The following is a 12,337-nucleotide window of genomic DNA, read 5'->3' as shown; positions in this document are numbered from 1 at the left end:
ATATTTCATGAAAGATTTAACATTCTTCTGTAGTAAATGATTGCTTCCTTTTTGACTTACAGGATGACATTTTTATACTCAGGAGGGGGAAACAAAAAGTACCCCATACCATCAGGAAACAGGTGGACAGTCATTTATGTCTTCAGCCATTCTACTTTCTCCAGCAGAAACATAGAAAAAAAATTATTACACATTCCTATATCAGATTGTTCTCTGCTGTTCTTAGCATTCAAATCAATCAATAAACCTCATAGCGTGATAGCTTTTATTTTTCATGATGTGTGTTACAAAATAAACTCTTGCTGAACTTAGTGTATGTGAGTGTTAATATAGGTTTGATAGATCTTTTGTGGCACTGCAATATATTAAACCACTAGAACGGTAGATAATGAGATTATTATAAGGCAACACACTGAGGATTGAATTGTTCCCTGCTTTTTCCAGTACTTTTCAGTATCTGAAATAGTTGATGTGATAAGAGGTTTGTAAGTATGTGGAAATGAAGCTAGGTGTCAGTGTGTTGAGGTGTGACAATGACTGCTCGAGAGGATATATGAATGCAAGATGAAGTAAGTTCACTTTAGGATAAGACCAAATGTTGCAAAAAAAGTTCCTTTAATGCGTAAAGAACATGTAGATGCAAGTCCAGGACAGAGAAACTCAACACAGGCTGTGTTTTGGCTGGACAGCCTTCATCAGGAGAATCTGTCCAGACTCCACAAAACAGAATTTAATCCAACCGAAAATATGAAACACTGCATTAATTAAACTGTCTATAGAAAATAAAAATAGGGAACCTTAAGCATAGAATAAGAATATACTGATAGAGTATTGTGATAAGGAAGAGGCTATCCTACCCTGGTTAGGCCCCTAGAAGGCGGTGTTCCCCTAAAATGTCCAGGGAGAAGGGCTGGGTGAGTTGCTGAAGGGAGCCAGTAAGGGGAGGTATAGCTGGAGGTCGCTAGGACCGGGGAGAGTCCTGGAGGTGGAAACCGGTGCAGCAGGTTATGGGCTGGGTCCTGTTTGGCCATTAACCACTTAAGACCCCACCTGAGTTGTGAGGGAGGAAAGGAGGGCTGGTAACTGAAGCAGAGGGATCCCCAGGAGAAGTACTGGCTGTGTCCTTTGGACTGTGGGTAGAACTGTGTGTTCCCAAGAAGGAAGCTGGCTGGGGTAAGAAGGCCCTGGAGTATCAAGAATAAGAACTGTGGGTTCAAGGAGGGACTGTGTGTCCAGGGACTGAGTAAAAGACTGTGTGTCTAGAACAGTGAAGAGGTACTGTGTGTCCCAGCTGAAAAGACTGTGTGTCTAGGGCAGTGAAGAGGTACTGTGTGTCCCAGAGGAAAAGACTGTGTGTCTAGAACAGTGAAGAGGGACTGTGTGTCCAAGATGAAGAGACTGTGTGTCTAGAGCTGTGTGCTCCAAGGAGGGACTGTGTGTCCAGGGACTGAGTTAGTACTGAGCCCAAATGCCTACGTGAGAGGGCTCAGGGGGAAGAAATCTATGAATATTGAACTGTGGAAGAAGAAATGTTTAAAATGGAAGATTGCACTGAGTAGGAAGAAATGAAATGGTTAAGCTGGAAGAACTGTATAAGCTTGTGAAAGTGTTTTAAGCTAAAAGAAGTGTGCCTCAGAGGCTGGAATAAAGATGTGTATGAAAATAGCCTGATTGGTGAGACCTGACTATGTTTGCCTTTTGAGAAGCAGGTCACCCTGAGCAGAAAAGGGTAGTAGATTAATTTGCATAAAATCTGCATACTGAGAACCAGCTCACCCTGAGTGATAGAGGGACCTGGGATCCGGAGGTGGGAGCTTCATCATCACAGTAGCCTGCTCATCATCTTTACAAATGGTGTCAGAAGTGGGATCTGCACTGAACATCCACGCGGGAGCCGTCGGATTCCAGATCAGACCAGATGAGGGGTTGGTGTGAGATGGAGGTGTCCTTGGAGGTTCCAGAGGTGGTGGTTCCAGAAGCCCGTCGAGGGGGCCAACACTAGCAAAAGCGCTTTGCTCACCTACCCCAGGAAAAGGGTACCTAGGGGGGAGGTGAGAGTGGATACGTAAGTGAGAACTGGAGGCTTGGGAGTGGCTGTAGGGGATGGAGGAGGCCACAAGACCCTCCCCAGGAGGGGGGGACCACAAGCCCCTTCCCAGGAGGGGGAGGTGGACACACAGGGAGGTGCAGCACAAGTGTGGGGGCCAGGAGAGTAAACAGGCCACACTTGGATTTTGTTTTGTGTGATTGCAGGCTGCACCATCGGACGGCCAGAAAGGATGGAGGCCTGAGAAGCTGGAGAAAAGTTCAAGCCAGAGAAGAGAAGTCCAGAGCACTCACCGGAGTCAATTACCGCTGGAGAGGATCTATTAAAGCTGAACATTAAGAACCAGGTTTTGGGACTTGCAGGGGGAGGGTCAAAAGGGACCTACTGCAGGGGCCCAGCCTGGGGGAGCATGGTAGCGGCGGGCACCCTAGTGAGAGGGAAGGGTCCGGGCCATGTGAGGTGCTAAGAGAAGAGTCGTCAGGTGACCCCTTTCTCGGAGGGATCGTGGTGAGGTCGGATGCCCCAGGAGGTAGGAGGTGGCTGCAGTTGGAGGGTCAGACAGGACCTGCTGCGGTTAGGCACCTCAGGTCCCCGGGAACGGGGGGAAGGGCCAAGCCATGTGAGGTGCTAAGAGAAAGATAAGGGACCTAGGCGAGCTAGGTGACCCCTCCCTCGGAGGGCTCATGGTAGTGTTGGGTGGCCCAAGAGGTGGGAGGGGGCTGCAGGAGAAGAGGGTCAGGTAGGGCCCGCTGCAGTGGAAGCCCCTCAAGGCCTGGTGAATGGGAAGGGCCCGGGGCCATGGGATGTGCTAAGAGGGGGATGAGGAGCCTAGATGGGGGGTTGGTGAGGCCCAGGGATAGAACAGGGATGAGCCTAGAAAAGTGTATGCCCTCTTGGAAGAATTGCTGCTCCTCAGTGGAAAAGGTTTAAAGAGTGGCTGAGGTTGAGCAGCAATTATCTTAAGGGTGGGGGTATGTGATAAGGAAGAGGCTATCCTACCCTGGTTAGGTCCCTAGAGGGCGGTGTTCCCCTAAAATGTCCAGGGAGAAGGGCTGGGTGAGTTGCTGAAGGGAGCCAGTAAGGGGAGGTATAGCTGGAGGTCGCTAGGACCGGGGAGAGTCCTGGAGGTGGAAACCGGTGCAGCAGGTTATGGGCTGGGTCCTATTTGGCCATTAACCACTTAAGACCCCACCTGAGTTGTGAGGGAGGAAAGGAGGGCTGGTAACTGAAGCAGAGGGATCCCCAGGAGAAGTACTGGCTGTGTCCTTTGGACTGTGGGTAGAACTGTGTGTTCCCAAGAAGGAAGCTGGCTGGGGTAAGAAGGCCCTGGAGTATCAAGAATAAGAACTGTGGGTTCAAGGAGGGACTGTGTGTCCAGGGACTGAGTAAAAGACTGTGTGTCTAGAACAGTGAAGAGGTACTGTGTGTCCCAGCTGAAAAGACTGTGTGTCTAGGGCAGTGAAGAGGTACTGTGTGTCCCAGAGGAAAAGACTGTGTGTCTAGAACAGTGAAGAGGGACTGTGTGTCCAAGATGAAGAGACTGTGTGTCTAGAGCTGTGTGCTCCAAGGAGGGACTGTGTGTCCAGGGACTGAGTTAGTACTGAGCCCAAATGCCTACGTGAGAGGGCTCAGGGGGAAGAAATCTATGAATATTGAACTGTGCAAGAAGAAATGTTTAAAATGGAAGATTGCACTGAGTAGGAAGAAATGAAATGGTTAAGCTGGAAGAACTGTATAAGCTTGTGAAAGTGTTTTAAGCTAAAAGAAGTGTGCCTCAGAGGCTGGAATAAAGATGTGTATGAAAATAGCCTGATTGGTGAGACCTGACTATGTTTGCCTTTTGAGAAGCAGGTCACCCTGAGCAGAAAAGGGTAGTAGATTAAGTTGCATAAAATCTGCATACTGAGAACCAGCTCACCCTGAGTGAAAGAGGGACCTGGAATCCTGCGGTGGGAGCTTCATCATCACAGTAGCCTGCTCATCATCTTTACAGTATCCAGCTAAAAATTGAAAAAGCTGAATACCTTTAAGGTTGCTTATGATCAACATAAAGGGGGAGATTCTATATATGGTGCCTAAAAAATCGGCACGGAAATCAATGTCGACTAAGTGTATTCTATACGTGCTGGCTAGATTTAGGCACAGTATATAGAATATGCTTAGTTAATATCTCAGCACCTAAAACTACGTGCCTCCATTTACACCAATGAAAATGTGACGTAGATCTAGGTGCACTGGGCCATATTGTATAACTGAATGCGTAAATTTCTGAATGCCCATGAAATTCCTATTTCTCTGCCCAAAACCACACCCTTTTTTGCCTGCGTTCATTAGATCTTAAGATGCACTGCATTACAGAATGCAATTAGCGAGCTGTGTGCTTAAATTCTAATTATTGCCAATTAATGCTCATTATTGCTTGTTAAGAGTTGTTATCAACACTAATTAGCTTGTTAAGCCAATTAAGTTACATGCATTGTTTTAGAATACGCTTGGATTTTGGTGCGGATCTCTATATAGAACCGGGGGGAAATGTCCAGTCTGTAATGGAATAAATCCTGCAGAAGATAACAGTTTAAGATTCCACTATTTAAAACCACAATCATTGTAGACATAGCTGGCTTAAAAATACCATACTTAATTACTACTACTACTTAGCATTTCTATAGCGCTGCCAGGATTACGCAGCGCTGTACAAGTTTAACATGGGGAAGGACCGTCCCTGCTCAAAAGAGCTTACAATCTAAAGGTTACAAACTATGTAGTCAGTGTAGGTATCATGAGAGGGGAAGGTGGTTATGCGCCAAAAGCAAGGGAGACTAGATGGGCTTTGAGTAAAGACTTGAAGATGGGCAGGGAGGGCCACGTGACCAAAAATTAGCATAAAATAAACTGTCTATAATCCCATTCATAGTATAAAGTGAACATATATTTGCAGGTACTACTTCTTCTTTTGAGAAAAAAAAGTCTAATCTGAAGTTTTCTATTGAATTTATGCAAATCGATGCGGGTTTGAAAAGAATCACATGCTGTAGTAGGTACAAATGACAGTGTGATTTTAGCCACTGTGGTCTACCAACAGTTTTTTTTTCCCCAAGAGGGAAGACTTCAGTTCTAGTTAAAAGGACTTCTTTTAAAAGCACCTTTGCGTGGTAAACTTGACACATTTAAAAATTGGGAAAGGTAACAAACATTGAGGCCCTTTTACTAAGCTGTGCGATCGCCATTATGGCATAATGTAAGCCACATTGAGCTTGCAAAGAGGTGGGAAAATGTGGGATACAAATGCAGTAAATAAATAAATAACATGGTACTTTCCCGTGTCCTAAACCCATTTCTATCGTGGTTGTAAATTCAGCTTTTATTCAATTATATTTTTTTCTGGACATACGCTAATGTTAGCATTAACACACACCCACAGAAAAAATAATTAAAACTGGAGGACACATGTTAAGTCAGCATTTTCCAGTTAGTGTGTACTGATATCAGCGCGCTACCTGAATAATGTTTCCTTGCCAATTCTCTATCCCTAATCCAAAAAAGGAAGCAAAAAGAGCTCTCAAGAATGGTACAAGTGTGCCTCAGGGGTCAATTGAGCAAATCAACACTAATCGCATGACCTGTTGCTCAAAACATAATGATCCACATTGTCAACAATCTACTCTGGGGTATAAAAATTCAGAGACTTGATGCGGAGCAAGCCGCCATGAAAACGTAATGGGAACCACAAACTAGCCTCAGGCAGGAGTAAATATATTTGTATCTGAGTGTTGCTAAAGGTGAATAAAAGGTGCAAATGTGTTTATGTGATCAGTGGTTGGTGGAATCCACAGGTGGACTCCAGATCCAGATGTGGTCTTGAGTCAGATTTGACTCTCGGTGACCACATAGTGAGGGACCCTTCCTTGTGGTTTCTTGATATGATACGTTGGTAGTTTGTTGTGCTTTCTCCTCAGACCCAAGTTCAAATCTCACAGCAGTTAACTGTGGCTGTTCCTCTTGCCCAGGGCCACAGGAAGCTGCTGTGTGATTTGAACTTCAAGGGCCCTTCTGGTTCTTGGTCCATTGCTCTAAACATTAAGGGGCCTTTTTACAAACTCTTAGGAGGGCTGACATACGGGTAGTGTGCGTCAAATTGGCATTACCACTGGCATAGCGCATGCACCTGGTGGTATTTCTGAGTTTTGTGTGCGCAGAATCCCACGGTAGAAAATATTTTTCTATTTTCTACCCGGGGGGGGGGGGGGGGGGGGCACATGTTCCCAGTGGTAATCAGCACCATGGCCATGTTGGTGTGCTGCATGTTTACTGCACAGGTAGCACACGAGTCCTTACTGCTAGGTCAGTGGCTGGCAGTAAGGACTCAGGCCATAAATAGGTGTGCTAGTTTTAATTTTTTTGCACACCCATTTCCCGGCCCATTAAAAATGGCCTTTTTCCCAGCCCCAATAAAAAGTTTCCCAGCATGCACCAAAAAGATGCGCCCACACTACCAAGTGCCACTTTTTACCATGACTTTGTGAAGGAACCCCTAAGCGTCTACTCTACTCCCATGGGTAGGCTACAGGATATACATGGTGATCCCAATATTCAGCAGCATTTTTCCAGATAGCTCTGACTGGGGCAATACCCAGATTTTCAGCAGCAATGTATTGATCATACTTCTGAAAATCTATGCAGATCACCCCAACACTATCCAGATCTCACCAGCCCAGAAGCAGAGCCTGGGTGGAGCTAGGAGGTACTGGTAACATTTAGTGCCGATAACCAGATAATTATCCAGACAACTTAAGACAGCAAAATGGCTGTCTTTAGTGATCTGAATAGCTTTCTGGGTACCATGCTGAATATCATCATTACCCGAGTAACTCCTAACTTGCCTGTTATATACAGATATTCAGTACCATCAAATAACTGGATATAGCTACTAAATATCCAGTTTCAGTATAACTGCGGCAGGTTGTATTAACTTATCAAATACAAAGACTAGATATAAAAATACAAAGACTAGAAACAAATACTAACTGCCATTGGAGAATATCAGAGGAAGGGATAAGGTTGGCAAGAGCTTCTATATCTGGGGTGAGCAACCGCAGACCTCGAGGGCTACAACTCAGTTGGGTTTTCAATATTTCTACAATGAATATGTATGAGATTGATTTGCATGTACTGCTTCCGTTGTATGCAAATACATCTTATGCATATTCATTGTGGAAATCTTGAAAACCCAACTGTGTTGTGGTCTTCGTGGACTGTGGCGGCCCAGCCCTGTTCTATACAATAATAGGTTTTCCTGTGCAATACGCCAAATATCTTTTTAACCTATGAAGTCAGCGTAATAAACTGCAAACAGTGTTCACCAAAGGGGAAAAGGTATGAAAAAGTGCAGAAAGGAGGCATTTCAATAACTGGGCACCTCCAGTTAGGTGCCAGGAGGGTGCGTAGTCAGAGCCTATCTCTTCCTCCCTAATTTTTAAAGGCACATAAATGGTGAGTAATGAAGGCTGAATCGTAAACATATATCACTGCTGAGCATGTTTCAAACAAGCATTAATCATTTCTGCTGTTTTCTTTTTCTCTTTTTGTTTTCCTGTCTCATATTTTTCTGTGTGACATATGGCTAATGAGTACACAACTTAAGCAGTTCAAGATTCTAAGTATTCTATTTTCAGGAGTGTGCATGCCAACTGTTCATTTTGTGTAGTTTTACCATGTTTATAGGATATTTTGTTTTATTTGGGTTTTTTAATGTTATTATTTCTGAGGCAATGTTATCAATAGTGCACCCTATTGATGAAATAGTGCACAGTATTGGCAAGAACAGGAAAATAACCAAATTATAGGGTTTTTTTTTCTGGATTTTAGTTTGAAAATGGCATGGGGAAACTGTTGACATTTCCCATGTCATTTCAAATGAATGCACATCCCTGTCGCTTTTCTTGTTATGTCTAATCATTTGTGAGGTATGCTATGGACTGTTATATTTCAGACACAGAACTACGCATCTTCATTTTGCAGTTTTTCAGATGTGAATTTCAGCTGATTGTGATCCTGCACTGTAAATGACCTCTCTCATTGCAACTCACAGATTATGCTGGAAAAGTAAATGCTGTGTCCCATGTAATATTTCATTTACTATGTTACTGTGATCCCATAGGGTACAAATAAAAGGATTTGTTTTCCTAGGGGGGGTCAGTTCAATAAGATGATATACAGTCCAGATATTTGTCTTTTTTACTCATTCAAAAAGTACGAAGACTAGGGGACACTTGAGGATGTTACATGGAAATACTTTTAAAACAAATGAGAGAAATTTTTTTCCCCTCAATGAATAGTTAAGCTCTGGAACTCTTTCCCGGAGGAGGCGGTAACAGTGGTTAGCGTATTTGGGTTTAAAAAAGGTTTGGACAAATTCCTGGAGGAAAAGTCCATAGTCTGCTATTGAGACAGACATGGGAAGCAACTGCTTTCCTGGGATTTGTAGTATGGAGTGTTGCCACGATTTGGGTTTCTGCCAGGTATTTGTAACCTGGCTTGGCCACTGTTTGGAAAATAGAATATTGGGCTAGATGGACCATTGGTCTGACCCAGTATGAATACTCTTATGTTCTTATGTTTTTATGTTCTTATGTCTTTGTATACATGTAATGAAAGCTGCATAAACTGGAGCATATCAGTAGATAAGCATTTGTCAAAAAGAAAAAAAAAGCTTCCAAGTGAATGATTTTGTATAGGTTAATAGAATTTTCTGCTTTTTATCAGGGCTGCATGGCACACGTCAAGAAGAAATGATTGATCACAGGCTAACTGATAGAGAATGGGCAGAAGAATGGAAACACCTTGACCATGTAAGAAATTAATTCCTTATGTGATAGTATAAAAAAAGGATTGATTTATTCTTTTTTTATTGCATTATTATTATTATTAACTTCTCAAATACAAAGACTAGATACAAAAATAATGTACAATGGTAGAAAAAAAAGAGAGAAGAAAAATAAGATGACAGAGTCATTGAGAATTGGGTGATCCAAAGGAAAAGAAAAATCAGCAATATACTATTATAGTCCACCTTTTCCAACCACATACAAGCAATCCCCTGCTAATTCTATATATAGTTACAAACATACATGTCAGGATACCCCTATTCAGCAGTGGCGTGCAAAGGAGCCTAAAGCAATGCATGAGATTATACATTCAACAAACTAGTCTCAGAATATAACAAATAAACAAAACCCTAATATAACATAACAGTAGTATTTGTACACTGCTATAACCACAAAGTTCAAAGCAGTTCACAATTTTCACTAAGAAACCAGGACTATCTCCCAGGAATTACATCATATAACAAAGAATAGTTCTAATTATTATACAGAACAAGCTTCTGGAAAAAGTAAATTTTAAGATTTCTCCTAAATGAAACATAGGAGTCAGATGAGAAAAACATAATAAACATTCTTGCCAAATTTTAGGGGCTTGATAAGCCAACAATAATTAATGAATTATCAATCTATTACAACCTTTGGCAGAAGGAAAGCTAAAAGGAAAATTGTTTGTGGTTCTTCAAGATTTAAACAAAGATGTAAACTGAAAATTATCCAACATATAATCTGGAATAGCTTCGTCTAAAACTTTAAATAAAAAGCAAGCAAACTTAAACTAAACCCTGGCCTCTGTTGGCAGCCAGTGTCATTTTACAAACTACCCCTTCCTATGGGTATCGTATCTCATGCCAACGTCAAAACAGAAGACCGCACAACCTCACAGTCTCAAAAGCATGAATAACACAGCAAAGATTACTTGAAAAAATGAATAGACAATGTACCAGCAGTCAACACCTTTATTTACTAATATCTGAGACTCAACAGGAGTCATGTTTCGGCCAATCTGGTCTGCGTCAGGAGCATTCAAGTATGGTGCACTCATAAAAACAAGCTAATGTGAGAATCGTAAACTGCACACAAAATGAGACAGGAAGTCAATGGTGTTGAGCCAGAAGGGGGGAGATATGATCAGATCTATGAGCAACTGCAAGATCCCACTGCAGTTTAGTGAATAGGCACCTCTATATATTGAAGCTCTTGTGTACAAGCAAAGGGCTCTGTATGGTACATTTGTTTGTATATCTGCTTATCTATAGATATATTATCGGTGGTAGGGTTGGGCTTATATTGCATGTGTGCAAAAAACTGAATGCCATGTCTGTTATCTTTCATGCAGTTGTTAAATTGCATCATGGATATGGTGGAAAAAACCAGACGATCGCTCACTGTGCTTCGCCGCTGTCAAGAAGCAGACCGCGAGGAGCTTAATTACTGGATCAGGCGGTACAGTGATGCAGAGGATTTAAAAAAAGGTAGCAGTAGCAGCAGCAGCAGTCATTCCAGACAGCAGAGTCCAGTGAATCCAGATCCTGTGCCATTAGGTACTCAAACTAACTCAAAGGTCCCTTTTTATTAGGCACTTGTACTTTTCTTGGATTAACCTTCTGTTTTACTTAACACAGCTGAAATACGTTTTCACTTTTGAATTGTGCTTTTATTGGTGTTGAGATAATAATCATGTTGAACTAGAACTGAACACATACAACGAAGAAATCAATTATAATAGGATATATTTTTAGTTGTGTGCCTAACTGCAAAGGTACATGTGTACTTTTAGGGCCCCCAATAAAACAAACCATTTTTTAAACACAAGCCAACCAATATTCAAAGGGATTTAACTAGGCAGGAGCCTACACTGTCCAGTTAAATTGCTTATCACCGACTAAGTGGTGATACTCAGCGGCACTTAACCAGACAGTGCCATAGAATATCACCACAGACCACCCAACAAAAAAGTGGACAAGTCAGGGGTGGGACAGGGAGCGGCATTGGAGAGGAGCTGTCCTAAATTCACCCGCCTAGTTATGCAGGCCCCAGCACTGATTATCGGCCAAGACCCCCATAACTAGGTTTGCATTCTTAAGTCCACCTGATTCCCTTCCCAGCCCCTGAATAAGTCCCCCTCCTTCCTACTTCCTCCCCCCAGCCTACAAGACTGTAAACCCTTCTCCCCCCAGAGCAACCCATTCCCTAACCTCACCCCTACCCCCGCAATGTAGCTAGGCCCTCCCTTGGCCTACCTGTCTAGTGGAGCTGATGGAGGCAAGATAAAAGCCCATTTGCTCCTGCCCCATGCAACTGCCTGTGTAAATGGCTGCCGCAACTTCTCACTGCAACTTGTGGCAGTCATTTGCAAGAGGCAGCCTCAAGGGGCAGAAGCAAGTAGGCCTCACTCCTGCCCCCATCGCAACCACTAGGATCACCAGGGATACATTTAGGCCTAGGGGGGGCCTACCTACATCACAGGGGAAAGGGTTGTTCTGGGGAGAGGAGAGTTTACAGTCTTAGGGGCTGGGGAAGGAGGTAGGAAGGAGGAGGAGCTTTTGGGGGACAAGGAGGGGGTTTGGGGGTCTTTGAGCTCAAAACATGTTACATGGGTCCCAGCCAATATTCAGCCAGGGCCTACATGATATATTTTGCAAGCCCCGGCTGAATATTGGCCGGGACCTTCATATGCTCCAGCGGCCATCCACACCAAATTTAGCCCCATATGTTCAGTTCTGGTGCCACTGGCTGAGTATCAGCTAGGAAGTATATTCAGATCACTATTAAAATGGGCACCATGGAGGTAATTCTGTAAAATAGGCAGTAACATTTATGTGCCAATATATGTGCACATATGTGTGTAAATGCCAGCATTCCTCCTAAGTGATATTCTGTAAATGTGCTTTTTGGGTGGTGTAGGTGCTCATTCCTAAGTGCATATATGCATGTATCAGGGCTTTTTTTTTTTTTTTTAGGGGGGAGCAAACAGGGCAATTGCTCTGGTTTTACATGCTGCATGGGGCCCCAGGCCAGATCTAACCTAAAAATGGCACAGTCTGCTGTCTGGGGCCCCCTTCAAAATTTCTGCCCCTGGGCCTCAATACATCTAACATGGCATGTACACCCTGGTATGTAAACCATGTTAAGCTAGTATTCTATGAAGGAAATTAGGTGTCTACATTCCTTGATATTATAGGCACCTAGTTAAAGGCACACAGTTATAGAATTATTCCCCCACCCTCCAGCAATATGGTTTGAAATGTCTAATTTAGATGGTTTTCAAAGTACTATCTGTTTAGGCAGTGCTGCAGAAAATACAGGTATAAGTAGGATATCCTAGTTCCACCCAAAGCATGCCCACAACATGCCCCCTTGCTATTTGGATGAACTGTAGTATGAAACGTCCACATTCTGACTTTCCAAA

At 43.2% G+C, this 12,337-nt stretch overlaps 1 protein-coding gene across 2 annotated transcripts in view; it reads left to right on the top strand.

Annotated features, from left to right (window-relative positions):
- Positions 1-12,337, top strand: part of RUNX1T1 (RUNX1 partner transcriptional co-repressor 1) — a 423,772-nt gene that overhangs the window by 329,839 nt on the left and 81,596 nt on the right. For both annotated transcript variants that reach the window (XM_030216468.1, XM_030216459.1), the window contains 2 exons: positions 8,810-8,895; positions 10,265-10,469. In XM_030216468.1, the coding sequence (XP_030072328.1) occupies positions 8,810-8,895; positions 10,265-10,469 (291 nt within the window). The remainder of the gene's footprint in view (positions 1-8,809; positions 8,896-10,264; positions 10,470-12,337) is intronic.

Source organism: Microcaecilia unicolor, chromosome 1 (genome assembly GCF_901765095.1).
Source record: "Microcaecilia unicolor chromosome 1, aMicUni1.1, whole genome shotgun sequence".
Lineage (NCBI taxonomy): Eukaryota > Metazoa > Chordata > Amphibia > Gymnophiona > Siphonopidae > Microcaecilia > Microcaecilia unicolor.
The sequence above is the reverse complement of the archived record's forward strand: the minus strand, read 5'-3'. Positions and strand labels throughout refer to the sequence as shown.